Below are 25578 nucleotides of genomic sequence, written 5' to 3' on the forward strand. Positions count from 1 at the left end.
CAGGTGATGCTGCAGTTCTTGAATGCAGTGCTAATTGCTTGTGCTGTTTCTTCTCTCCAGCTAATCAAGCTTCTCACACCACGAGCTTATAATGCTTTTGACATTCCTTGTATCACAGAAGGCACTCAGCCAGCTGCATAATAATGTGGAACTTTTTAAAAATTTAGAAATTACTAGACTGGAAATTATATACAGTATGAAGTGTGTGCATTCTTCAATCTTTTATGAGCAATATATGCCATAGTTGTCCCAAATTTTTAGAGCAATCCAATTTTTTAGAAATTATAACACCATTTTGAAATGTCAGTCAATAGGCATGCCTTAGAATTTTCTTTTAATGATTCCTTGACCCCATATTTTTCACAAAAGGGAAGATTTGGGGACAAGTCATCGATCTGAAATTTTGAAAGGGTAGCATGAATGCCACCAAAAATATCTGCAACAGACCCAGATCGTATCAAAATGATGACAGTCATGTGGAGACATAACAATGCAAATTCCGCATCTACATATTTATATTAGAATTAGAATTAGAATAACAGAGTTGGAAGGGCCTTGGAGGTCTTCTAGTCCAACCCCCTGCCCAGGCAGGAAACCCTATACCATTTCAGACAAATGGTTATCCAACATCTTCTTAAAAACTTCCAGTGTTGGAGCATTCACAACTTCTGGAGGCAAGTTGTTCCACTGATTAATTGTTCTAACTGTCAGGAACTTTCTTCTTAGCAGTTGCTAAACTTGTTTTGTTTTTGTGTGATTTTTCTTATTTTACCAATTGCATAACAAAAGTATCCACAGAAATGGTTAACATTGTCAAAATGGTGGGCACAACTAGGCAATCAAAGCTCTATCCCTTTTTAACCTGCAGGCACATAAAAAGGAGTAGAACTTCAATCATCCTGTCCCGGATGACTGAAACCATCATTTTGATACTTTTGACTGTCCAGAAAGGGTGTCTTACCCAAAGGGTAAAAAAAAAGGGCATGGTTCATTAAGCCAAAGTCTTATCCACAGATATGCCTACAGAGGGAAAGTAATGACCATAGTCAGAATAAATTTTATTTATTTATTTATTTATTTATTTATTTATTTATTTATTTATTTATTGGTTTGATTTATATGCCACCCTTCTCCGGAGACTCAGGGTGGCTTACAATGTGTTAAGCAATAGCCTTCATACTTTTGTATATACCTGCTTAGTAGGGCTTTCGGCCCCCTCTAAGTGGTGTTCTTTTTTATACAAAGTCAGCTTATTGCCCCCACAATCCGGGACCTCATTTTACCTACCTTGAAAGGATGGAAGACTGAGTCAACCTTGAGCCTGGTGAGATTTGAACTTGCAGTAATTGCAGGCACCTGGTGCTATTTAACAGCACTTTAATCTGCTGCGCCACCAAGACTCTTCAAATTTCAAAACAACCAAGACAATTCCATAAATGCAAAGAAACAGGCCCAGTAATTAATGAAAACTGAACAAGTTTTATAAATGGAGGAGAGAGGGAGAACCAAAGCCAGACACCCTAGGAAAACAACAAGGAGCCATTGCTTTCAATAGAAACAACTGGAACACTCCATCCAAGATCAGGTAGGTCTAGTTGGTTTCCATGCAATATGGTCTATGTAGGAAAAGTTTCTATCTGCCAAGTAATTCTTTACACCCAAGGATCCTGGCCTTGAATTGTAATATTACTTAGATTTCTATATGCTATTCTATCACAGTGGCAATGACAGTCTTGCTGGTGTAGGGGGTCAAGAACAGACTTCAAGATCATGTGTCTGGATATCAGGCTTGAAAGTAACAGAAGGCTGTGGTTGTGTCACTGAGTTTTGTTCAGATCCAAGCAGTCTTTTTTCTTCAACCTCTGGATTCATCTCTGGGGACTAATACAGATTGTCTCTCAAAAAGAGGCACTTTAGCTAATCCTCAAATTTCTGCCATCATACACAAAACACTACCCTCAAAATGCATGCTACCTTTTCACCTTCTCTTTGTCTTTGTTCCTGTGGGCACCCTTTCAAACACAATACTGGACTGCAGCCATTTACCATCTCTTTTCTAAGAATGCCAGGGTTCTCTTTTCAGTCCTGGGGACATTCTTGTAATTGAAGATGATGCTAGAACTGGCACTGGCTTTGTAACATGTCCTTTTCCTTTTTGTTAATTAAAAGATTCTGAAAATCAAGAACCTTGATGGTACAGTGGTCTAAGCACCCTGTTATTAACACAGCTGCCTGCAATTACTGCTGGTTCGAATCTCTCCAAGGCTCAAGGTTGACTCAGCCTTCCATCCTTTCTAAGCTAGGTGAAATGAGGACCCAGTTTGTGGGGGCAATAAGCTGACTTTGTATAAAATATACAAAAGTATGAAGGCTATTACTTAATGCATTGTAAGCCGCCCTGAGTCTCCGGAGAAGGGCGGCATATAAATCAAATTAAAAAAAAAAAAAGATTGAAAGTCAGCTTTTGGTAGAGTGCCTGGCAGGTAGCACATGAGGTCTGCATGGATACATTGGCACCTAAAACTAATATACTGCTACATTGATTTAAGCTAAACCCTTTGGTTTCTCAACCTAAGCAACTTTAATATGTGTGGACATTATCTTCTAGAATCCCCAGCCAGCATGAATAGAATTCTACTACATATATAGATGTACAGTATATCAGTCCATAGATTATATAGGTAAATACGTGATTTGGAATATATTGGTTCCAGCTAGGGTTTTGGTTTCTTGAAAGTGGAGGAATAATGTTACCCACTTTCTTTGACTGAAAGACAGGATAGTTGGGAGTGGAGAGAAAATGCAGCACAAAATCTTTCATCATACACTCAATGGTTTAGTCATAGATACTATTTTTTTTTTTAGCAAAATGGATAATCCAAACACTGTAACATCACATAGATGGCCATTGTAATACACATAATATGGCATCTTATTTCCATAATAGGTGGCTGTACAAATTTGAACAATAAATCAATCAATCGCTATTGAAGAATTTCAGTACCTAGTTGGTATACGCAAATTGTGTATGCATGAAGTTAGTCACTAGAATAGAATAGAATAGAATAGAATAGAATAGAATAGAATAGAATAGAATAGAATAGAATAGAATAGAATAGAATAGAATAATTTGGCTGTGTGATAAAACACACAAGGAATTTGTCTCTGGTGCAGAAGCTCTCATTAGTGACAGAATGGTATATAAGTAAGATAACAAACTATCTTTGCTTCAAATAGCTGCATCTCCTAACGTTGCTCTGAGATAAAAATAAGGAATCTCATACACATTTTTACAATGATCATAAAAAGGAAAGGCACTACAAAGTGTGTATGTTTGAGGAAGAAGCCATAATGAATGCTTTATTCCCCCAATTTCAAAAGCTTCTAATGTTGGTGAAAGAGGGAGAGGGAAAGGCCAAATGTGTGTGTGTGTGTGTGTGTGTGTGTGTGTTTTGAAAACAAATTCAAATGTCCAGAAAGTCACCCAAACTGTAAAACCCTAAGTGGATATTTATATACCATAATCAAAGGAAACTATGCAAGAAGACAAACATTAGGACACTTTGAAGATTCTAGTAATGAATTGGGATGGAAGAAAACTTTATGGGGTTCATATATTCATATTTGGAGAAGACTTGATTAAAAATGCAAGCTTATATCCTGAAGTGTCTTCACTATTTTTTGTTCCCTGATTGTATTAAGGAATTGCTGCAATGCTGCAAGTGCTGTAAAAATACAAGAATGCTGGTAAAGAAGCAAGTTGAAAATACCCTTTAAAGCTATGCTTCCTTGCTTTATTTAGACAACAAAACATGCACAGATACCCTCCAGATTTGGGGCTAAAACTCCCAGAATTCCCAGCCAGAAAAGATACCAAGTTGGAGAAGGCTCACTTAGGGCATCTAAGCTGATGCTGCCAATTTAGTTTCAATAGCTCTTCTTTTAACAGCAGCTTGACCTGCATTCATTAAGAAGAATGAATGTTTCTTCTCTGTTCTATTTATTCTGAAACTTTGCAAATTGCCTCTTCCAAGTAGCAGATACCAAGGAGACTGAACATAATATTAAAGCTCACATTCATTCATTTTAATAAAATGTCTTTTTTTAAACAATAACACTTAAATATTTATGGAGATTCTCAGTCACCCAGGTCATGGTTATCCCAAAGGTCCTCCTCCTCCTCCTCCTCCTCCTCCTCCTCCTCCTCCTCCTCCTCCTCCTCCTCCTCCTCCTCCTCCTCCTCCTCTTCTTCTTCTTCTTCTTCTTCTTCTTCTTCTTCTTCTTCTTCTTCTTCTTCTTCTTCCTCTTCCTCTTCTTCTTCCTCCTCCTCCTCCTCTTCCTCTTCTTCTTCCTCTTCCTCCTCCTCTCTTCCACTCTTCTCCTTCTCCTTCTCCTTCTTTTTTCAAGAGGCAACTGGACTTTCTGGTTTTTCTTTGAAGATATTTCACTTCTCATCCGAGAAGCTCCTTCCGCTCTGACAGGATCCTTCCATTCCACATCATCCAGCCAGTGCTGAAGAAGCTTCTTGGATGAGAAGTGAAATGTCTTCAAAGAAAAACCAGAAAGTTCAGTTGCCTCTTGAAAAACAAAGCACCTTTGGGACAATAATACTTAAAACACTGGCACATTTCTATTTAGAATATTTTCCAAAGCTTAGAAACCATCGTGTTTTAGCAATGGGTTTAGTTCAGGATTCCTGTTAATACAAATCCATTCCTAAGATGCTTTTGGTGCAGACCGGGAAGCTTTTTCCTCCCTCTGCAATTTCCTTGAATGTTATTTAAAGAGAACAGGGACTGCCTGGAATTATGTAAAAGGCAACACCGGAGACTTTCCCCCTCTTTCCCCTAACAGGAATTTTCGCTAGAATTTTGTCCCTCCTGTAAATGAAAAAAACCTTCTGTTCATTTACAGAAGAGATCCACTGGATCCATGTCATCATTCTTGCCTAAAAATCTGAGGGAAAACTCTGGGATGATTTTGTTTTATGAAATTCCATAGCTATGGTGTACATTAATAAAACTGCATAAATTGGTAATTATAACTACAGTGGCATTAAGAAACAGTCTTCATCTGTTACTGTCTAAATGAGATAGTCTACAAGTTCTATAACCCCATCAATATGGCCAAACCTCTTTCCATTTCACATGTAACTTTTTCAGATCGCAATCTTCCCCGTGACCAAACATGACCAAACATGACCAAACCAAACCAAACCAAACCAAACCAAACCAAACCAAACCAAACCAAACCAAACCAAACCAAACCAAACCAAACCAAACAAAACAAAACAAAACAAAACAAAACAAAACAAAACAAAACAGGGTTTTAGTCCTTTCATCTGAGCTAGCCAGATTCTCTTCTTTGAATTCCTCCCAAAAGCTAGGGCACAAGAGACGAGAGAAAGAGAATACGCGCTTTACTCCATTTTACAAATGCTGCTTAATCAATTATTGTGGGACCAGGTTTTTCTCAGTGCAGTTTTGTTTACAAGCTTCGAGCATGGCATGTTTACATCAGCATTTGGCACAATTTATTATATGGCAACAGATGTCTTTAGCTGGCTTATTCATCACTGGGTTTTCAGAAGAGATTCAGTGGCCCAAATACATGCACCCTGTGCAGCGTGGAATTTAATTCCCCACACAGCTGAGATCTCAGCCAGAGAAAAGCCAAATGCAAAGGAAGGGCTGCAAACAGAACAATAGTTCTAGCCCTGCGTTACAAAAATATTTTATATAGCAACATCAACAGAAGAAAGGTAAGAGGAGGAAATAGAAGACAAGGAGGTTTTTCCAGCAGTCAACCTGCCAATAAGTAGTGAGCTTCAAAAGAGCTGAGCCTAAAGGGGCTGATATCAAAGGTTTTGTATGGGGGATGGGACTCACAACATAATGGTACTTGTATGAAGAGAATATTTGTGTGGATGGACCCTATGCTTCCATACCCAGTGGTGGGTTGGTACCGGTTCTCCCCAGATTGGCCTGGATCAGGCGAACTGGTAGTGGTGGCGGCGGGAGGCTCCACCCAACCACCCAGACATCTCTGTGCATGCGCAGAAGCTTCTGCGTATGCACAGAAGCGTCACGCACACGAGCACGAGCACACGCCCACGAGCGAACTGGTAATGATGGGATTTGAATCCCACTACTGTCCACACCTGATGTTTAACTTAATCCAGGAGAGTAAATATCTCAACTGCTTCAGAGAGTAAGAGAATTGAAACAGGAGGTTGGTAATAGCACACAGGACAAACTGGCTGTCTGAATGGACAAAATTTGTTTCCTAAGAAGCAGAAGAGAACTAAGGCACTTTGAAATTCTCGGTGCTGCCAGAAAATGGACAACCATTTGTCTGAAATGGTATAGTGTTTCCTGCCTAAATTGGATTAGAAGACCTCCAACATCCCTTCCAATTCTGTTAAAATAAAATCCACTGCCAGGGTTTTCCCAGTTGGACAAACTTGATCCCCATTGCTGTCCCAAAGGTGCTTTTTCAGGAAGCAACTGGACTTCCAGTTGCCTCCTGAAAAAGCACCTTTGGGACAACCATGACCTGGATGACTGAGAATCTCTACAGACTTTCCTTATTGCTGTGTTTTATCTGTAATGGGCCAGGTGTTAGAGATGCAGAAAATTGTAGAACATTTCAGTGGGACTTGCAGATCCTATGTCCCTTCATTACTTCAGTTCTTCCAGGTCCTTTATCTCTCATCTAGATCATACTCAAGTAAACCATCAGGATTCCATACAGAAGTGGATCTCCATGGGTTTCAGTTTCTTCAGCTAGGCTATAGATTGCTCTGGAATTTGTGTTGGTGGATCACAATCTGCCCTAGTCAAATATAAACCAGCTTCTGTTATCAATTTTAACCCCAAATATTTTGCCTCTGATTGCACAACAAGCATTTTTATGTAACCCCACCGCACCCCAGGCATTTTCCGGATACACAAATAACCTTGTGGAGATTCCCAACTACTTGAAAGGAATATATCATTATACAGACTTTTTTGTGACTTTTTGTGACTTGTGCGTCTGAAGACAAAAATGTAATTTGTTCTAACTGTCCTTTTGAAGAAAGATTAGTGCTGTGGATCAACAAGAAATCTGAGAGAACCACAGTAATATTTTGTTCAAAGTAGGGATCATCTAGGTTGCCGCTAGCTCCCATAGTGATGAAGAATAACATTATCAGTGATTAAAACATACTTTAGCCCAGCTCAAACTGCACACTTTTTGAGAACAAACCAAAATATCTTTAACACCATTTAACCCCATGCAGTTATTTCAATATTTTCAACATTTGATGACTTCAGTTTGACTTCCATAAATGCAGTCTGAGTACAGTATTTTCAACCTCACTACAGTCAACTTTTTAAAAATAAATAAATACAAACTAATACAAGCCGCTAAATGTTTGCATGCACAGAGTGTGTTTACACTGCATAAAGCCTTAATGCCACACTGTTTTTAACATCCTTCTTTATCTCTGAGGCATGTCACCAAACTTATCCAGATTTCACAAAGAGGGCCACACAAATTCTTACTAAGTCAGACCCCCCGTCTTGCATCTCAGTATCGGTTCTCGCATTACAGGTAGTCCTTGACTTGCAACCGTTCATTTAGTGACCGTTCAAAGTTACAACAGCACTGAAAAAAGTGACTTATGACCATTTTTCACAGAATTATAACTGTTGCAGCATCCCCATGGTCATGCGATCAAAATTCAGATCTTGGCAACTGACTCACATTTATGACGGTTGCAGTGTCTCAAGATCATGTGATCACTTTTTTACAACTTTCTGACAAGCAAAGTCAATGGGAAAGTCAGATTCACTTACTTAAAGATTATAGTCAGTGGTGGGCTGCTGCCGGTTCAGACCAGTTCAGGCGAACCGGTAGTTCCGATGATTAGCTGGTCCCGCCCACCCACCCCTGCTCTATCCTGTTCTATATTTCCTTCTTTCTGGCTCAGCTGATTCGCGTGACACAGCTGATTTCGATGCCTCTGCTGTTCTACTTACTGGGGCTGCCTTAGAAGGTAAGTAACTGAGCTTCAAATTGCTGTATTTTGAATGCTGTGCACAAATGCGTTAGGCGGTTGCAGCCCACTGCTGATTACAGTGATTCAGTTAACAATGATGGCAAGAAATGTCATAAAATGGGACAAAATTCACCTAACAAATGTTTCACTGAGCAAGAGAAATGTTGGGCTCAATTCTGGTTGTAAGTTGAGGACTACCTGTACATAGGCACCAGTTTCAAAGTGAGCACTGCAAATGGACTTGAACTCAGCCAGGAATCAATTCTACCTTTCTCAGATAACCATGTTATTTATCTTTCCAGACGTGTTTGTCCCCCACCACCCAAAAAATCTAAATATACTCCAAGCAAATATATTATGCCCTGTGATCCTTGAAAATGAAGGTAAATATTACATAGAAATGCTTTATTGTCACGTCTACAACATAACATATAACATACATGTATACACTTTTATAAAGAAATAGAGTTGTCACTGCTGCTTTATGAAGGAAATTGCAAACGATAGAAAAGGCACCACAAGTTATCATAGGGGCTTCCCTATTCTCACTAAAAGTGCTGCAACTTCTGGATTACCAGATATCTGAACAGGCAAAGGAGGAGACAGACAATTGGAAAGGAGGAGGACAATTGGGGAAAGGAGGACACACTATTTTATTTTGACATCTGCAGAAAAATTATACTGAGAAATTGAAAAAATGTACTTAGGCCTACATGTACATGAAATTGGGTTTTCCAGCATCAAAAATACTGGCTTTTCAATTGCAATACTGTATAATGTAAGTAAATATACTGTAAGCAAAATTTTCCAACAAATCTTTATTTTCAAGAATAAATGCTAGTGAGGGTGAAGGGTTTGTTCTCCAAGCTTGTGGGTTGGTTTCCGAATGTTTCATTACCAGGCTGGGTAATATCTTCAGCAGAGATTTAGGTTGGTGTCAGTGTTCTTTTGTTTATAAGGGCTTGGTTTGGTCAGTAGGTCTTGTGATAAGTCAGGTGTGGGTTTATCAAGTGAGGGTCTTGTAATGGTTCTTGTGATGGGTCAGGTGTGAGTCATCAGTGGGAGTCTTGTGATGAGTCTTTTAATGGGGAGGTTACATCAGGTGAGGGTCATTAGGAGGTGAAGTGCTGGTTGGGGGAAGCTGGGGGGGTTGGTTGAAGGTCAGTGCTGTCTCTGGTTGGCTGTGTGGTTGATTTGGATTCTGAGGGGTTCGTAGGCTGGTTGGAGGTCAATGTGTCTGTTGATGGAATTGCTTGTGGAGTGCCAGACTTCGATTAGCTCACGAGCGTGGTGGGTGGAAGTGTGGCTGATGATTTTTGTGTTACTCCAATCTAACTGGTGCTGTTTGGTGTCAGTATGGGTAGAGATTTTATTTATTTATTTATGTATTGGTTCGATTTATATGCTGCCTTTCTCTGGAGACTCAGGGCGGCTTACAATGTGTTAAGAAATAGCCTTCATACTTTTGTATATACCTGCTTAGTAGGGCTTTCGCCCCCCGCCCCAAAGCGGTGTTCTTTTTTATACAAAGTCAGCTTATTGCCCCCACAATCCGGGTCCTCATTTTACCTACCTCGGAAGGATGGAAGGCTGAGTCAACCTTGAGCCTGGTGAGATTTGAACTTGCAGTAATTGCAGGCAGCTGGCAGCTAGGTGCTACTTTAACAGCAGTTTTAGTCCACTGTGGCACCGAGGCTCCTAGCCTTGGTGGTGCATGATTTGGGATTTTGGATCATGGCATATGACTGCCAGCCGGTGTTCCTGGATACATGCTAGTGGATATATGCTACCGTGTTTTCCTGAAAATAAAACCCTGTCTTATATTTTTTTTGAATCCCGAAATAAGCACTTGGCCTTATTTTTGAGGAGGTCTTATTATTTTGGGCGCATGGAGCAAGATGGGGCTCCTCTTACCTGATTTCCAGCTCTGTCTCCCTAACCCTAACCAGAGGAAATGGAGGGGACCAGCTGTGCATGCATTTAAATATTTTCGGGGAGGGCTTATTTTCAGGGGAGCTTATTTTAATGCATGCGCTCAAAAGCCCGATTGGGCTTATTATCCAGAGAGGTCTTAGGGGAAACAGGGTAATGATAATATAGAATCGACAACACACATTTCAAATTTCACTATAGAAATAACATGAGCAGTTATGTGATCTACAGATTATAGCAATCATGGATTTGAAGGAATTCGAAGTCAATTGTTAGAGCCACGAAATAAATTAAATAATGTAAATCCAAGCTATTGTGTCAGGAGGAAGCAGACAATTTACAAGATTATAATACACAAAAGTTTGAATGACTATTATTGTAAAAACAGTCTTCCCCCTTCCAAAAACAAAAAACAAAACCCCAAGACACTGAAAAAACTGGATAATATTTGATTTTAAGGTTGTGCTTGCCAGATGGAGGACATAAGGATAAAAAGGAAGACATGTCCTCCTTTTGCCTGACATCCAGTAACCCTGTGCATGATACTCTTCCTTTGATTTTATACCAATATAATGATATATTCCTTTTTGTGACTTTGCTGTGATAATATGAAAACATCAATCCCTGAGCCAGCAGATGTAAATAAAACTGAAACAAATGCAAAAACCATTTACTTACATCCAACCATCATCATGGCCACAGAGAAAATCTTCTCTCCATCAGTGGTTGGAGCTATGTTTCCAAATCCTATTGTCGTAAGGCTTGTCATGGTAAAGTAGAGAGAAGTTATATAAAGTGAATCTTTACTGGGTCCGCCTTCCCACTGCCCTGATCCAGTAGCGTTGTACCGATACGGTGTTCCAATACTCTCTGCCAATTGGCAGAGCCAGCTGTCGTTCTTGAGGGTATTCGTGATCTCGTCGATAACTTCATAGTCCCCAATGCTATACCAGATGCACGCAAGCCAGTGGGCCACTAATCCAAAGACACAAACCAGGAGCACCAACACTGCAGCGCCATATTCCAGATAATGGTCCAACTTCCTGGCCACACGACCCAATCTCAGGAGTCGCACCACTTTTAAGGAACTGAAGAGGCTGCTGATACCCTAGAAAGGAACACAGATCTTTACTTTCTGCAAAACGATGAACATCCTTTGATTTGGAAATATATATACAGTACATATCTACCTATCATCTCTACCTTCATATCCCATCAAGTCATTTCTTTTCAGGGTAAGTGGCATTATCCAAAAGTTTGAGAAGTATAAAATAGTAAACAAGGAAATTAAAGAAATGTAAAAAAAAAACAGGGAAATATAAGTAATTCTAATTTATAATTTCATCTTCAGGTTTTCAAAATTTTCTGCTTTTCAAACGATCCCCCACATACATTAATCACTTTTCATCTCTCTCGTTTTGAAGCTTATGTCAATTTTATCCAACTCCTTTCTCAACTCATTTACTCTTGCTTTTTATATTTCACCTATTTCCCATATTTCTTCCTTTACTGATGTATATCTTGCAGTTGTGCTCTCCACATTTGCTGTCAAGCACAGCTAAGTCTAAAATACATCAATCATCCAGACTCTGTGCTGCATCACAGAGTATAATCTAACATTCACAGACTAATCACCCCATAGTTCTTGCATTCACTCTTGCCTCCTGTAGAAGGGAACAAATATCAGCCACAGATGTAGTCTTTGAATATCTATTACAGACATTTCACAGCCACTACAGGAGCAAGTTATATCTATATTTTAATGTTTCTCCAATTATATGCACACGAAGCAACATCATGTTTCAAGGCTGTCATATTATTGGTTTTCTTTTATTGTTTTTCTTTCATTTTCTTTTTAACAATTGTCTGAGTAGGCAGCTTCTATACAGTTTTATTTATTCAGTTTTAAAAGCATTGCAATTGACTTTCCTGAAAAATGTTAGATTAATAATACATCAATTAATAATGAATACATATGTAGACTATATAAATACGATACAGTGATATATATTTTACAAGAAAGTGTAAACCATTATTTAATGTATATGCTGGAAAAGAAAGAAAAACAAAATTTAAACAACCTAAAATAAAAAGGGAAGGAGGAAAACTTTTTCATTCATTCTTTTATGAATGCTAACATTGATAGCATTCATTTAATTCCATTCTTTGACATACTATTGCATTCTCATATAGCTCTCTAAAATATTCCTTTCAGCATTTTCAGTTTCAGTTTCATCCCAGATGATTTTATGATTTTTATTTTTATTCCAGTTATAATGCTGGAGCTCTTTGTTTATATATTTTCACCCTCCCCCCCAATTTTTTTTTTAATTTTCTATAAAAAATTTCTCTCCATTTTAATTTTAACCTTTCTTTCTTTCTTTCTTTTTTTTGAAGCAACCATTCTCCAATATACTCTTTTTCCTCATTCATACTCTCTTATTATTCATTACTTCACCAAAGAAACCTTTTCATATTTTCATTGGTATAACTCCATAGCTTTCTGTGGCTTTTGGCAACGCAATTGTCTTCATTCTATTCAAAGTAAATTCCATACCCTCATCTCTATTTTCAATTTCTCTTCATTCTTTTGGGAAATTTATGTTTCCTTTGAGAATTTACACTTTTTCTTTCTGCAGTCGTTCTACTTCCCCATTAATTTATTTTATTTTGGCTTTCTTCCATTCCATATTTTCCAAAAGTCCATTCCTGACTCTATCAAAATATGATCAATTCCACATTTATAATTCCTTTAACATCTTTATATTCTTGTAATGGGTTGTTATAATAACCTTTGGAGACAGGAGAAAGAACTGCAGCCAGGGCAATGGTCTGACAAGAGCTATCTCAGTTCATAAATGGATATCACCACTGAAAAAAGCATCTCAAAAGGGACCTTCTCTAGTTCTCTGGGAAGTAATAGCAAGACAGGTGGGTTTTTCAGATTTACAAGATTCTGTTCCTGTAACCTTATCATAAACGTAGTTTTAATAGTCATGATTTTTGTACATACTATGTTAGAACCTTAGATACATAGAAAGAAGTCACCGTTCTTGTTTAGATCTCACTTAGATCTCCAAATGGCCTGATCATTTTTTTTTCTGTACCCTCTTTTCTAATTCCACCCATTCATTCATAATACCTAATGGAATATTTTTTTCCTCCTGATTCACATTTATTCATTAAGTTACCCAATTTTCCCCAAACTCATCCTTAGTTCTTCCTTTATCACCATCTGTTGGAGCATAACATGCCACTGTCAACAACTTATTCTTTCTTTCATATGATCAATATGCATGGGCATAAACAAAATGCACATGCTACTCTTTGCAGGATCTTTAATCTAGAAACAGTCTTGCACATCAACACATTAATGCCTACATCCAGCAATACCACACACTGAAAATTACTAACAAGCTATCGATACACATATTTATATCATTCAAAGTTCAAGCTTGTAAAATAAAAATCTTTGTTTACTCTTTAGCTACTGGGATTGACAAGGTTTCAGAAACTGGCACCATGTGGAATCAACTTAGTCCACCTTACTATTTTGCACCAAATCATTTTGCATTCCCAGAAACTAAGCACTTTGCCCTGAATGGAATATTTCTACTGCTGTTATTGAGAAAACATATGAAAATATATGGTGTAGATTCTGAGTACATTATACTGCACAAAGAAAACCTGCTGAAATAAAATCCATTGCAATCCATGTAGCTCAGGGTTGAATTGTGGGGTTCATAGTTTAGTTCTTGTCATCCGGTAATGAAATATCTGCAAGAAAAAAGCAAGCTCAACCAACACCAAGAGCCCAACAAAAATAAAATGCATTCTCCTCTTTTTGTGTTGCGTTTCTCCTTGTCCATACTCTGTCACAGTATGTAGTGTTAGAGTACTGTTTCCTAGGATTTTTTAAAAATCCTCACTATTATCATAAAGAATTACACCAAAGCCATTTCTTCCTTCCCCTTGTATTCTTTCAACCGGAGTATATAAGAAGTGTTCTTCTTTCTTAAATACTCCTAACATTAGTGAAGTGTAAGTTTAGAGTAATTAACCTTCCATTGATTTCCTTTTAAAATTTCCGAATAGTTTCTGACAGGTGTAACACATCTCCTGTCTATGCAAATAAAAAGGCACGCCTGTGTCCAGCCAGTGACAGCTGATTAGTCTTTGCAGCAAGTCATATGTAGCCCAATACGTGTGGGAGAATACAGAAGGAGGAGTTTGCTTGAATGTTATTGATTTGAGCTTCAGGGTTCATATGTTGTACAGTGGATATTATTGCAGTATTAAGCAGGAATTATGGATTCTTAATTTAAAGAGGTGGGTGTCAGTGGTGGGTTTCAAAATTTTTTACTACCGGTTCTGTGGGTGTGGCTTGGTGGGCATGGCATGGCTTGGTGGGCATGGCTTGGTGGGCGTGGCAGGGGAAGGATACTGTAAAATCCCCATTCCCTCCCAATCCAGGAGAAGGTTACTGCGAAATCCCCATTTCCTCCCAATCAGCTGGAACTCGGGAGGCAGAGAATAGATGGGGGTGAGGCCAGTCAGAATTTTTACTACCGGTTCTCCGAACTACTCAAAATTTCCGCTACCGGTTCTCCAGAACTGATCAGAACCTGCTGAAACCCACCTCTGGTGGGTGTATATCAGGGATGATGTGTTGATAGACAGATGTTTGTTCACTGTTCTATTCAACATCATTCCCATCTCAATAGAGAAACACACCAACGAAAGCAACAAAGGAATCAGCAGCCAAAGACATTTCATTTAACAGGAGGCAATGAGGCATTAGTTCTTTCCTTGCCAGGTTTAAATTGTCATTTTTCCATGCATCATTATCAAATCAGTGTGATCAAAATGTTCAGTAATTATACTATCAAGCTACAAAATGTTCACCTTTATTCAGTCTAGGGACTGAAGAATTTACAGCCTTATGGAGTCTGAAATGTGGAGGTTTTGCTCTTGCAGAGGCTCTGAATGGCACAGTGCCCATTTTGAAGCCTCTTGTCATTATATATAAAATTAAGGTTTAGCCTGTTAGATGGGGTGATGGAAGAGACAGGACTCAGTGCTAAGAGTAACAACAGCTCTTTATTAGTAGATCAGTGCAACCCAGCAGCTGGCTCGTCTGACTGCTTGCCCTTTTATAGGGAGCTGTCAGACAGGTCGGCCAATGGGGTTTGAGTATTAGCGGACCTGAGTGAAGCCTATGCTCACTCCAATTCAATATGCAACAAGCCACTAGAGTCCACCAGGATGTATCCGGTCTAATGAGGAACCCTGATACTTCATCAGGAAATGTACATAAAAGGAGCTGTCACTGTTGTAAGGAGAATTTAAGATTAGGATGGTCTTTTATTAGTAAAGAAAAAAAACCCCAGAAACAAAGAAGCAATGAAATGGACAAACAGACAGAAACTTATATAAGATTTATCTATGCTAAAGGTTAAGGTGACGTTTTAGAAATTATTATAATTAAAAAAAAAAAAAAAGCCAGGGCTTGTATACTATGATCAGATAATTTGCATTCTTCCTGCTCACTCTACTGCCCTGGTGTTAATATTTCATGGAAAACATCAGGCCCTTGCTCTCCTTACTTACTCCCTTCAGCATTTTTATGTATTAATGAGTTATTCAAATAGAACAGGGGTAGGCAACATTGTGCATTCCAGATGTTCGACATGTTCCCTCTTATCAGCTTCTAATAATAGGGCTAATGGCAAGGGATTGCTTGAGTAGTGGTCAAAAACATCTGGAACACACCTGGTTGTCTACCCCTGAAATAGATGACATCTTCAACTAGAGAACTGTCTTAAGAAAAATTGGGCATATGCATAGTCTATTCTTCATGGGTGATTGTTGAGAATCCTTGGCTTCTGCCCTTTAACAAGATTTCTGATAGATAATCATTGAAAATCATGTAATGTAAGCCACATCATGATGTTGGTGAGAATTATATAAATAGCGTAAATGTAATTTTAAATGAATGAATCCAGAGAGAGAGGGAGAAAGAGATTGATTTCAAGATGAGCTACTTATAAAAAGCTTAGTCCCAAAACCGCTATGAGCTGTTTAATCCTTCTCTTATTATGTTAATGTTAGCAGTATATATCTTTGAGGATTCCTACCCCTTATACACAGAGTACTTTTCAAGATACAGGGTTCTGCATTTATCATGCGTGCTTATAAAAGCCAATTATGGTGCAAAATGTTGTTGTTCTTGCTTTGAAAAACCAAATTTCATCCTAGCTAAAAATAAATATTCTTTTCATTCACAGTCAGAATTTACTTTCAGACACAAGACTTGGTATAGACAATTGATTCTAAACCAATTTATTAAAAGTGCAGAGAAACCTGAGCAGTATAATGCTTAAGGGGTTGATCAGAATGTAGGAAACTGAGATTCAAAGCTACTTTCTATCACTTCTATGACTAATTACCACCTCTCAAAGTAGTGTACCCCAGTGTCTTGGTGTTCTTTATTCAGAGGTAAGCCACTGGCTTATCCTGAAATAGTTTAGTTTAGGAGATTACCATTTATGAACATAATGCCATATATCCTGATTAACATAGAGAAGTCCTCTGTTTGAACAACTATCTAATCCAAAACAAGTTTATAAATTGAAAATATCTGCAAACTTAAATAGGTAAATATTATCTCACCTGAACTTGCTACAGTTTATCATGGTTCATTTGGAATAGTGATACCTGGACCTGGACACAATATCCTGGGGTTTGACCAAGACAAAGTAACCTAGAAGAAGGTTCAGACTAGACCTTAGGAGAAACATCTTGACAATACCAACTATCAGCAAGTAGAACAGGCTGCCACATTAAGTGGTAGGTTCTATTTCACTAGAAGTTTTAAAATAGAAGCTAGATAATGATCAATCAGATCAATAATGAATTGTAACTGAACAAAAAAACTATCTGAACTTTAAGTCACTTAGAATCCTAATACCTATATGAACAGCTGAAAAAGATCAGTTGACATCTGTTTATAGTCTATACGTTTACATCTATAGCCTGATTTACAAAAGCTAAATAGAACGTTGATAAATAAAAAAAAGGATATGAAAAAATATCCCAATGAAGACAATAGTAACTTCCATTCACTGCCAAAATAACTATGTGGCTTTATCTAGGTCTAGAACCGTGATGGCGAACCTATAGCACTTGTGCCACAGAGGGTATGTGGAGCCATATTGGTGGGCACGCGAGCGTTGTCCTAGCTCAGCTCCCTCATTTTCGGGCCTTCTGGGCCCACCGGAAGTCGGCAAACAGGCCGTTTCTGGCCTCCGGGAGGGGTGGGGAAGGCCGTTTTCACACTCCCCAGGCTCCTAGAAAGGGTCTGGAGCCTGGGGAGGGTGAAAAACGGGCCTACAGGGCCCACCGTGCCATCATGTGCCAAAAGCTGGGGGGGCACATTGAATTATGGGTGTGGGCACACGTGTGTGTGACCCCCCACACTCCCCCCACTTTTGGCACTCGATGGCAAAAAGGTTAGCCATCACTGGTCTAGAATCTAGTCAAACTAAATTCAAAAGAGATGTTATATAAACAAGTTGTACACTTTTTTTTCCTCTATAAATGATATATTCAAAATATTCAGTAAAACTCAAGGACAGCATATTGCAATGAGCAGAAATGGCATTCTTTTATATGAGCCCACCTGTTTTTAAAGCATTTTGTCCAAGGTATTGAACCTTTAAATGCAATACATATTCTCCGATTGTGTTACACCTGCAGATGTGTGAATTGTTCATAATATACTTGAAACTACTTTGTAAACAATTGCTATTGTCACTTAAAGCATTTCCTTTCTTCTTTTTTGAGTTTAACACAGATTCTGACTGTCTCATCTTGCTGTTTTCCCATTTCATGTTCTGTTTCACCTTCCTAAGCCTGTTGTCCCTTTAGGGTCCTCTCAGCATGTTCCTTTTCAATTATTACATTTTTACCTTCAACCCTTTTTCTTTTCCTGGTCTTATTCATCTCTTTATGTCTCAGCCAATGGCAGTTAGGATCCAGAAAGCAGAGCCAATGCTAGAAGGGGAAACTCTATTCACAATGCAGACACATTGGGATATCTCATCCAGTCACTTTCTGAGATGCCACCTCTATCATTCATCAAATTTCTACAGGCTTTTTAAAACTTAAATTAATCCCTGCCACCTTCTTTACATCTCAGGCTGTATTTTGATTACTATCCTGGAAATGATCCAGGGTTTATGCTATTCCCCCCACTGATCCTTCTATCAATTCCCTGTTGTGTACAAAAACAAATGTTACAAATCAGCATGTTTGCTGTCAGTATTCCTCTAAGGCTGCACTGAAAAATGACTATTTTGTTTCCCGAGCAAAATTCCTTTCTTTTTTACTTCTTCTCCTATCTCCTGAAAATACCAATCATAAATATTTCTTTCTGCAGCTTCAAAGACAGAACTATACTTCAATTAGACCTGGGATTAATTAGGATGTCTCCCACAAAACACACAAATTTTAATAACATGAATTCAACATCTGCTATATATAAATATATAAATTTGAGGGGAGGTGAATGCCTAGTTCTATTCACTCTTCATAGACTTTTTTTGGGGGGGAGGGGCGGTTACCAAACAGTAGTCTAGGCCAGTAATGGCGAACGTTTAAGACACCGAGTGCCCAAACTGCTTGTGTGCATGTCCAAACTGAAAGGTATGCACGTACGCACAAACATGTGCGTGCGCAGACATGCATGTGCACGCACAGACATGTGCAAACATGCACATGTGCAGACATGCACAGACATGTGTGAATGACAGAGCCTTGGTGGCACAGCAGACTAAAGCACTGTTAAGTAACACCAGCTGCCTGCAATTACTGCAAGTTCAAATCTCACCAGGCTCAAGGTTGACTCAGCCTTCCATCCTTTCGAGGTAGGTAAAATGAGGACCCGGTTTGTGGGGGCAATAAGCTGACTTTGTATAAAATAGAACACCGCTTGGGGAGGGCCGAAAGCCCTACTAAGCAGGTATATACAAAAGTATGAAGGCTATTGCTTAACACATTGTAAGCCGTCATGAGCCTCCGGAAAAGGGCGGCATATAAATTGAACCAATAAATAAATAAACGTGTGCATGCACAGGCATGCTCGTATGCGCAGCAGAGACCCGAAGATCAGCTGGCCAGCGGGAGGCGGGGCATTCCAACACCAGCAGCACGGCAAGAGTTAAGATCGTTTTCTTCATGAGCTTCTGTTTTGTCATTTGCAGGGAAACAGAAGCTCATGAAAGAAAGGCCACGGAGCAATGGGGCAATGGCACACGTGTGCCAGCAAAGAGGGCTCTGTGTGCCACCTTTGGCACACGTGCCATAGGTTCACCATCACGGGTCTAGGCTAATGACATTTTTTCTTCACTTCTGGCACATCTCAATAATCACATCTTTAAAAGATGTTTCCCTTCTTTGTTTATGCCTTCTTGCACATCCAGCGATAAAAAAATAAAAATAGCAGACTTGCTTCTTTTGAACTAAGAATCTATGTTATCAAATCTCTGCTCTAGAACTTAAAGAAATAAGAGTTTCAATCTCAGGATAACCAGATGCAGAGAAGAAGAGAGCAGGTATATATATCAAGTAAAACTGAGGAAGTTCTACTTGTCCACTTCCCAAACAGGGTACCTGTTGAAATTATGGGAAGAGATTGTCAGAGATAGAACATAGAAAACAGGTTGGAAGCAGGGGTGAAATGCTCCCGGTTCAGACCGGATCGCCCAATCCAGTAGCGATGGAGGCGGGTGGTTCGGAGAACCAGTAGCAAAAATCCCTGCCCCCCTCCCACCCCCATTGCCCAGCTGAGGCTTTTTTTTTTTATTTTTAAAAGCATTTTTTCTACAACATCTTTGGCCGAAAAAAATGCTTTTAAAAGTAAAAGAAAAAAAAGCCTCTGATGATTGCGCAGCGGCCAAAGAGGTTATTGAAAAAATGTTTTTAAAAGGAAAAAAAGCCTCTGCTGATCAGGCAAGTCAGCTGGGATCGTCAGAGGCTTTAAAGGCATTTTTTACAACCTCTTCAGCTGAAGAGGTTGTAGAAAAAATGGTTTTAAAAGTTAAAAAAAAAGTTGGCCATGCCCACTCAGTCATATTACCCCACCACCACCAAGCCACGCCCACAGAACCGGTAGTAACAAATTTTACATTTCACCACTGGTGTATGGTACTTCTGGGTCCAAGTATATTTTATTCCAAGCATCCTCGTGGTTAAGTAGAAACATCTCAGTCTAAAAACCTGGAGAGCTTCATCAGATAATATAAATCAGAAGTATGAAATATGCAATATTTTGAGAAGTGAGACTACATTTGTCTTTTGTTTTTGAGATCATACTCCCAAAAATGACCAGAGCCCAGAAATGGAATACATCTATTTTAAATGTAAGATTAATTAAAATGAAATTGTATTGATGAAACATATTCATATATGAATTACATTTGTAATCATATATGATAATGTATTTGTTCAGGTATTATGTAATAAATAAAGTTTTAGTTCCTGCCTGAGCAGGAACTAGAACGTTGGACTAGAAAACGTCCAAGGTCCTTCCAATTCTGTTAGTCTATTATATTCTAGTTCTGCCACAGTTAAAATTTAATCGGGCAGCATACAGAGCTATATTTACGAATGAGATTTCCTACAGGAAATTCTTACCAAGTTTAACCAGTGATATAGTATGGTTCACAGCCAAAGGAACAGAAGCCCCCTCCTCTCCTTTGTACATAACCTTCTAGTGTTTAACCGTTGACAGCTGAGTTATATGTTCTGCCCCAGCTCTGGATTCCCGAGGATATTGACACACACCAATGGTCCTTATCAAATTTATTAAGTAGCAAGAATAAATTAAAGTCCGGCAAAGGTTGGCAACCAGCCCAGAAAACAAGATATGATAAGACTTTTCCAAAAATGCTCTGATGATAATTACAAGTTGTTTCCAGCAAGAAACTTACTAAAAGCGTGTGACTTAAATAGGCTAAGGGAATGGCCAATTATCCTCAAGCTTTACTCTCGAGGAGACCTCCTCCTCCTGAGTAGCCACTCCTGCCTTTTGGCAGCCCTGCATGCTCGAGCATTGAGGAGAGGCTCCTCCACTTCGCTCTCTCCACTTGAAGGAGCCTCTGGAGGTTCTGAAGGCCCTGGCTGAGTCTCTGCCTCTGGCACCACATCCTCTTCTGCCTCTTCGCTGTCCAACACGAACACCGGCTGCGCAGGCTGCTGGTGCAACACCACATCAGCCTCCTCGTCGTCGGGATCAGCCATGATCCACGCAGGCCGCTGGCAGGCCACAACATTATATATTTTAGGCCTGACATGAAGATGGTAGCCATGATATATTCCTTTTTTCAAATGCCATATCTAAGAATTCATATATCATGTTGCTTTATTATGGAGTGGACATCCCCTTCTAACCTACTTGGCAATGGTTAACATATCACCTTATTTTCAGTTCTCATTTTGCATGATTTCATTCCCATTCCATCCCACCTGCACATCAATCTATGAATTATTTTTGTAAATCTACTAAGCATGCACTTGAAGGGCACTGAAATGCACATATTTAAAACTTTTTTCTCTTTCATAATCACTGTTTAAATATTCACAATGAGAAATGTAATGGGAAATATGCAAAACTAGTCAGAAACTTAATTCTAATCTGTCCATTAATTGTATCAAAATGTGCAACGATCAAATTCTTCTATCTTCAGGTTGATGCCAGAGAATTATGTTCTTGACAGGATTCAAATCACTTAGGAGTTCTCCCACCAAAGACAGCAATTATTCTCGCATATTACGGGGGCTGACCAGAACTGTCAATTTATTCTGGCATCATTATTGAAGCGCTATGGAAAAGAGAACCGTAAAATCCTTTCTGATGAAATTTATATCACCAGAAATTTATATCCTTATGATTCTGTCACCCACAACCATTCATACGACTAGAACGACTGATAATGAAGATAATCTTAGGCAATGTTGTCTGAAGACACTACAAAAATCACTCACTCCATGTCAATGGCTGTCAGTGACATTAACATCTAATCAACTAGTCTTCCTTGCCAATATGACACACTAACTGCCTCTGCTAAATTGTGTAGAAATAGCAACAGGCACATCATTGTTCCCGTCAACATGATATTACATCAGTAATTTCCATATTTTACTGCTAAATGTTAAGCTTGGTAAGGAAGCCACGTATAACTAAGTGAATAGAATGTTGTTGTTGTTGTTGTTGTTGTAAGTTGTAAAGTTGTGTCTGACCCATCGCGACCCCGTGGACAACGTTCCTCCAGGCCTTCCTGTCTTCTACCATCCCCCGGAGTCCATTTAAGCTCACACCGACTGCTTCAGTGACTCCATCCAGCCACCTCATTCTCTGTTGTCCCCTTCTTCTTTTGCCCTCAATCTTTCCCAAGTGAATAGAAAATATCCATATGCTATTTTACTGAAGAGACCCCTGTTGAAAGGGACGTCAGAAGATTCTCCACTATTTATTATTTTATTAATGTGTGTGTTTATATCCTGTCTTTTCTCCAGGAATCAAAGGCAGCTTACATGAGGATCAAGCTGTATTTTATTCTCCTAACAACTTGGGCAGAGAGTGTCTGGCTCAGTCATCCATTATCTTTCCATAGCTGAGGACAAACATGAACCCGATTCTCCTGAGTTCTAATAAAATTGTGTGGCCACTGTCCCACGTTGGGTATCATAATATTGAAGGCCCATGTTATTTAAAGATCAATTTAAGACACAGAGAGGCATGAGAAGCTGAGATAATATAGTGGTCTTGAGCTTGTGAATCGATAGTTAAAGTCTGGAGGGGAGATAGACCAGACATGCTTACTTTAAATTACAGTAATGCTTTCTAATTTGCATCAAAAGATAGAGTGCATAGGCAAAGTTCCTGGAAATACGTGCCCTTTTGTATTACCTTCCTGGAATGCTGCTCCTCTTTTTTTAACAGTGCAGAAGTGGCAAGTCAAAAAGGAGGCGTGTTTTATTGCATAACACTTTAGTTACACAATTATTACTGTCACCAATTCATCTCTATTTTCGGTAGCACGCTGTGATCAGTGCTGATAAACTTCTTGGTTAAAGTCTTTAGAAGAAGCAAATTTTTTCAGTAAATTACAGCAAACAATAATACTTCAAAGCTAATTGTGTTAACTTCCATTTATAACGCTTGTCCTAATGCACACAGGAAACATTATACTTTCATCATCTGCTGAGGAAATGAACCAAGCTATGACTTTATCCATCAAATCAACAACAGATAGCAGAGTCCCTGAAAATGTATTTGTTTTAACTAATTCAGGCCATGAAAATAATTTTTCATCTATAAGGCAGCCCACTTGTCCAAGTGCAAGAAAATATAAACACATCATCAAGGAAGAAAAAAGAACAGAGCTTTATCATTATTAATGCAGAGGCATAGCTATCTCATAAATAATAAAAATAAAATCTTATCATAGTAGAAAAGACTGTGACTATATTAGCCTGCCCAGATTCTAGACTGGAATTGGTCAGCCCTTCAAATGAGTATATTTAACTCTTCAAATTATGGGCTAAACAGAGCATAAGGTCACCTAAATGAGACCAAAAAGGAAGTTTATGGAAGTGGATGATATTCAGCGTGGTGAGGAACTGATGGTCCACTTTAAAAGATAAGTCACAGAGTAGAGCCAAATATTTGGAGGAGCACTTTTGAAGATCCTTTCTGATTCTGTGACTTGGACTTCTCAGAATTTTGGTGCAGCTGCCTTAAGACTCCTCCATAATCTTTTGAGGATGGATGTACCTGCACCAAATAGTCCATCATACTGAACTAGAAAAGGTCTTGAAGTGACACTGTCATGATTGCATCTCACCTATCCAGGTTTCATGAACTGGCAGTCTGACATTAGCATGGGTGGGAGGGAGAGGGAAAGATTGGAATGTAAGGAAGAAGGGGGGGATGGATGCCCAGCTGAGCCATGTAAAAAGCTACAGTCATCCAGGGTCAAGTGACAATATGCAGAGCTGAGAACTCCTGTTTCCTAAACAATATACAAACACCTGATTGGACATTTGCAGATAACTGGGCGTTGGCCTGGTGGGAGGGAAGAGGGAACTTTGGGTTGTGTGCATGGGAAACCATTGGATTTAGCTTACGCTACTTCTGTAACCATTTAAGCTTCAATAAAGTATATGGCAAAACAAATGGCCAGGAGTCTTTCTTTGCTAGATGACTGAGTGGGACAGTTGACAGACATTGAGTCTTCCATAAATGTCCCCATCTCAACCTCTGAGCAATAGGTTCAGAGGAGCAGTTCACAAACTCCCTTCAAATCAGTTCAAATCTCACCAGGCTCAAGGTTGACTCAGCCTTCCATCCTATTTCTGAGGGTAAAATGAGGACCCAGATTGTTGTGGGCAATATGCTGACTTTGTAAACCATTTAGAGAGGGTTGTAAAAGGACTATAAGCGGTATATAAGTCTAAGTGCTATTGCTAGATGCTTTGTACAATCCTAATATCGTACCTTATCTAGTATGCCCCTTGATTCACCGCTGTTAATGAAGGTCTAGCTAAAGACACCTCCATGCCATAGTATACATTTTATCAAATTTTCTTGCGTAGGGACACATGGTTCCAATATTCTGATAAAATTCCATTTGGGCTACTGCAATATGTTGTTCTTGAAATAGCCTTCTAGGACCACATAGAGACTTCATTTAGTCTAATATACAATGTATAAGGGTGTCTTTGATAAAGACATATCATGCTTCCTGTTTTTCTCATTTTTCTGAGTCCCTGTTCATTTCCAAGCTTCTATGTAGATCTGATTATGACTTTGAACCCGCATGCCACCATTATCAAAATAACTGAATAATTGCCTGTCTCCTACTTCGTGCCTGAACTGCAACATTTGCTTTCAGCATCCATTTTGGTGTCTTGAGAGATGAGATATGGTGTTAGGGTTGAAAGGATGTTTCCACTGGCAGCACCCAGCTATGAAATGCCATCCTCCTGATCATTCCTCAGAGCATGAAAAATTTCTTCTGAACTTAACTCTTACATCTGGCATCAGGTCTAAATCAATTTGAGCCAAGTAATGTGTAATTATCTGGTTTAACATGGCTTACTGAACTAATATACTCTGTATGTTTTTAATTTATTATAATTCTTATTGTGAGCACTCATGAAAAATGTTACACAATAGATATAAATGTATTTAAGCCCCAAATGCTTGATTGTTTTAGCATTAAAAATACTTATGGACTTCCTTATATAACCAAGCTGTATTGTTCTCCAAAATCCCTAACATGCCAGTAGAATGGAAGAAAAAGCCATCTTTTGACCTATCGTATTTATTTGTCTTTCCCTTTTAGTTTTCTTTTGCAACCTGGTTGGCCCTGGATATGGTGGTTCTTTGGTTAAGACTTTCTCCCCTTCAGTCTTCTTATAGGACTCTGCATATAATAATTGCATAAGATAAATTGAACAGGATAATGGCTATTGCATTGTAGAAAGTGTGAGTATTGCTGAAACCACTAGTTGAAAAATCAAAAGAACATTGTCTC

General features: G+C 38.9%; 1 protein-coding gene across 2 annotated transcripts in view; it reads right to left on the minus strand.

The window, feature by feature from the left end:
- Positions 1–25578, minus strand: part of KCNH5 (potassium voltage-gated channel subfamily H member 5) — a 207099-nt gene that overhangs the window by 116432 nt on the left and 65089 nt on the right. For both annotated transcript variants that reach the window (XM_034433549.3, XM_034433550.3), the window contains exon 7: positions 10655–11084. In XM_034433549.3, coding sequence (XP_034289440.1) covers positions 10655–11084 — 430 coding nt within the window. The remainder of the gene's footprint in view (positions 1–10654; positions 11085–25578) is intronic.

This window comes from Pantherophis guttatus, chromosome 1, assembly GCF_059756535.1.
Source record: "Pantherophis guttatus breed Tessera chromosome 1, ASM5975653v1, whole genome shotgun sequence".
Lineage (NCBI taxonomy): Eukaryota > Metazoa > Chordata > Lepidosauria > Squamata > Colubridae > Pantherophis > Pantherophis guttatus.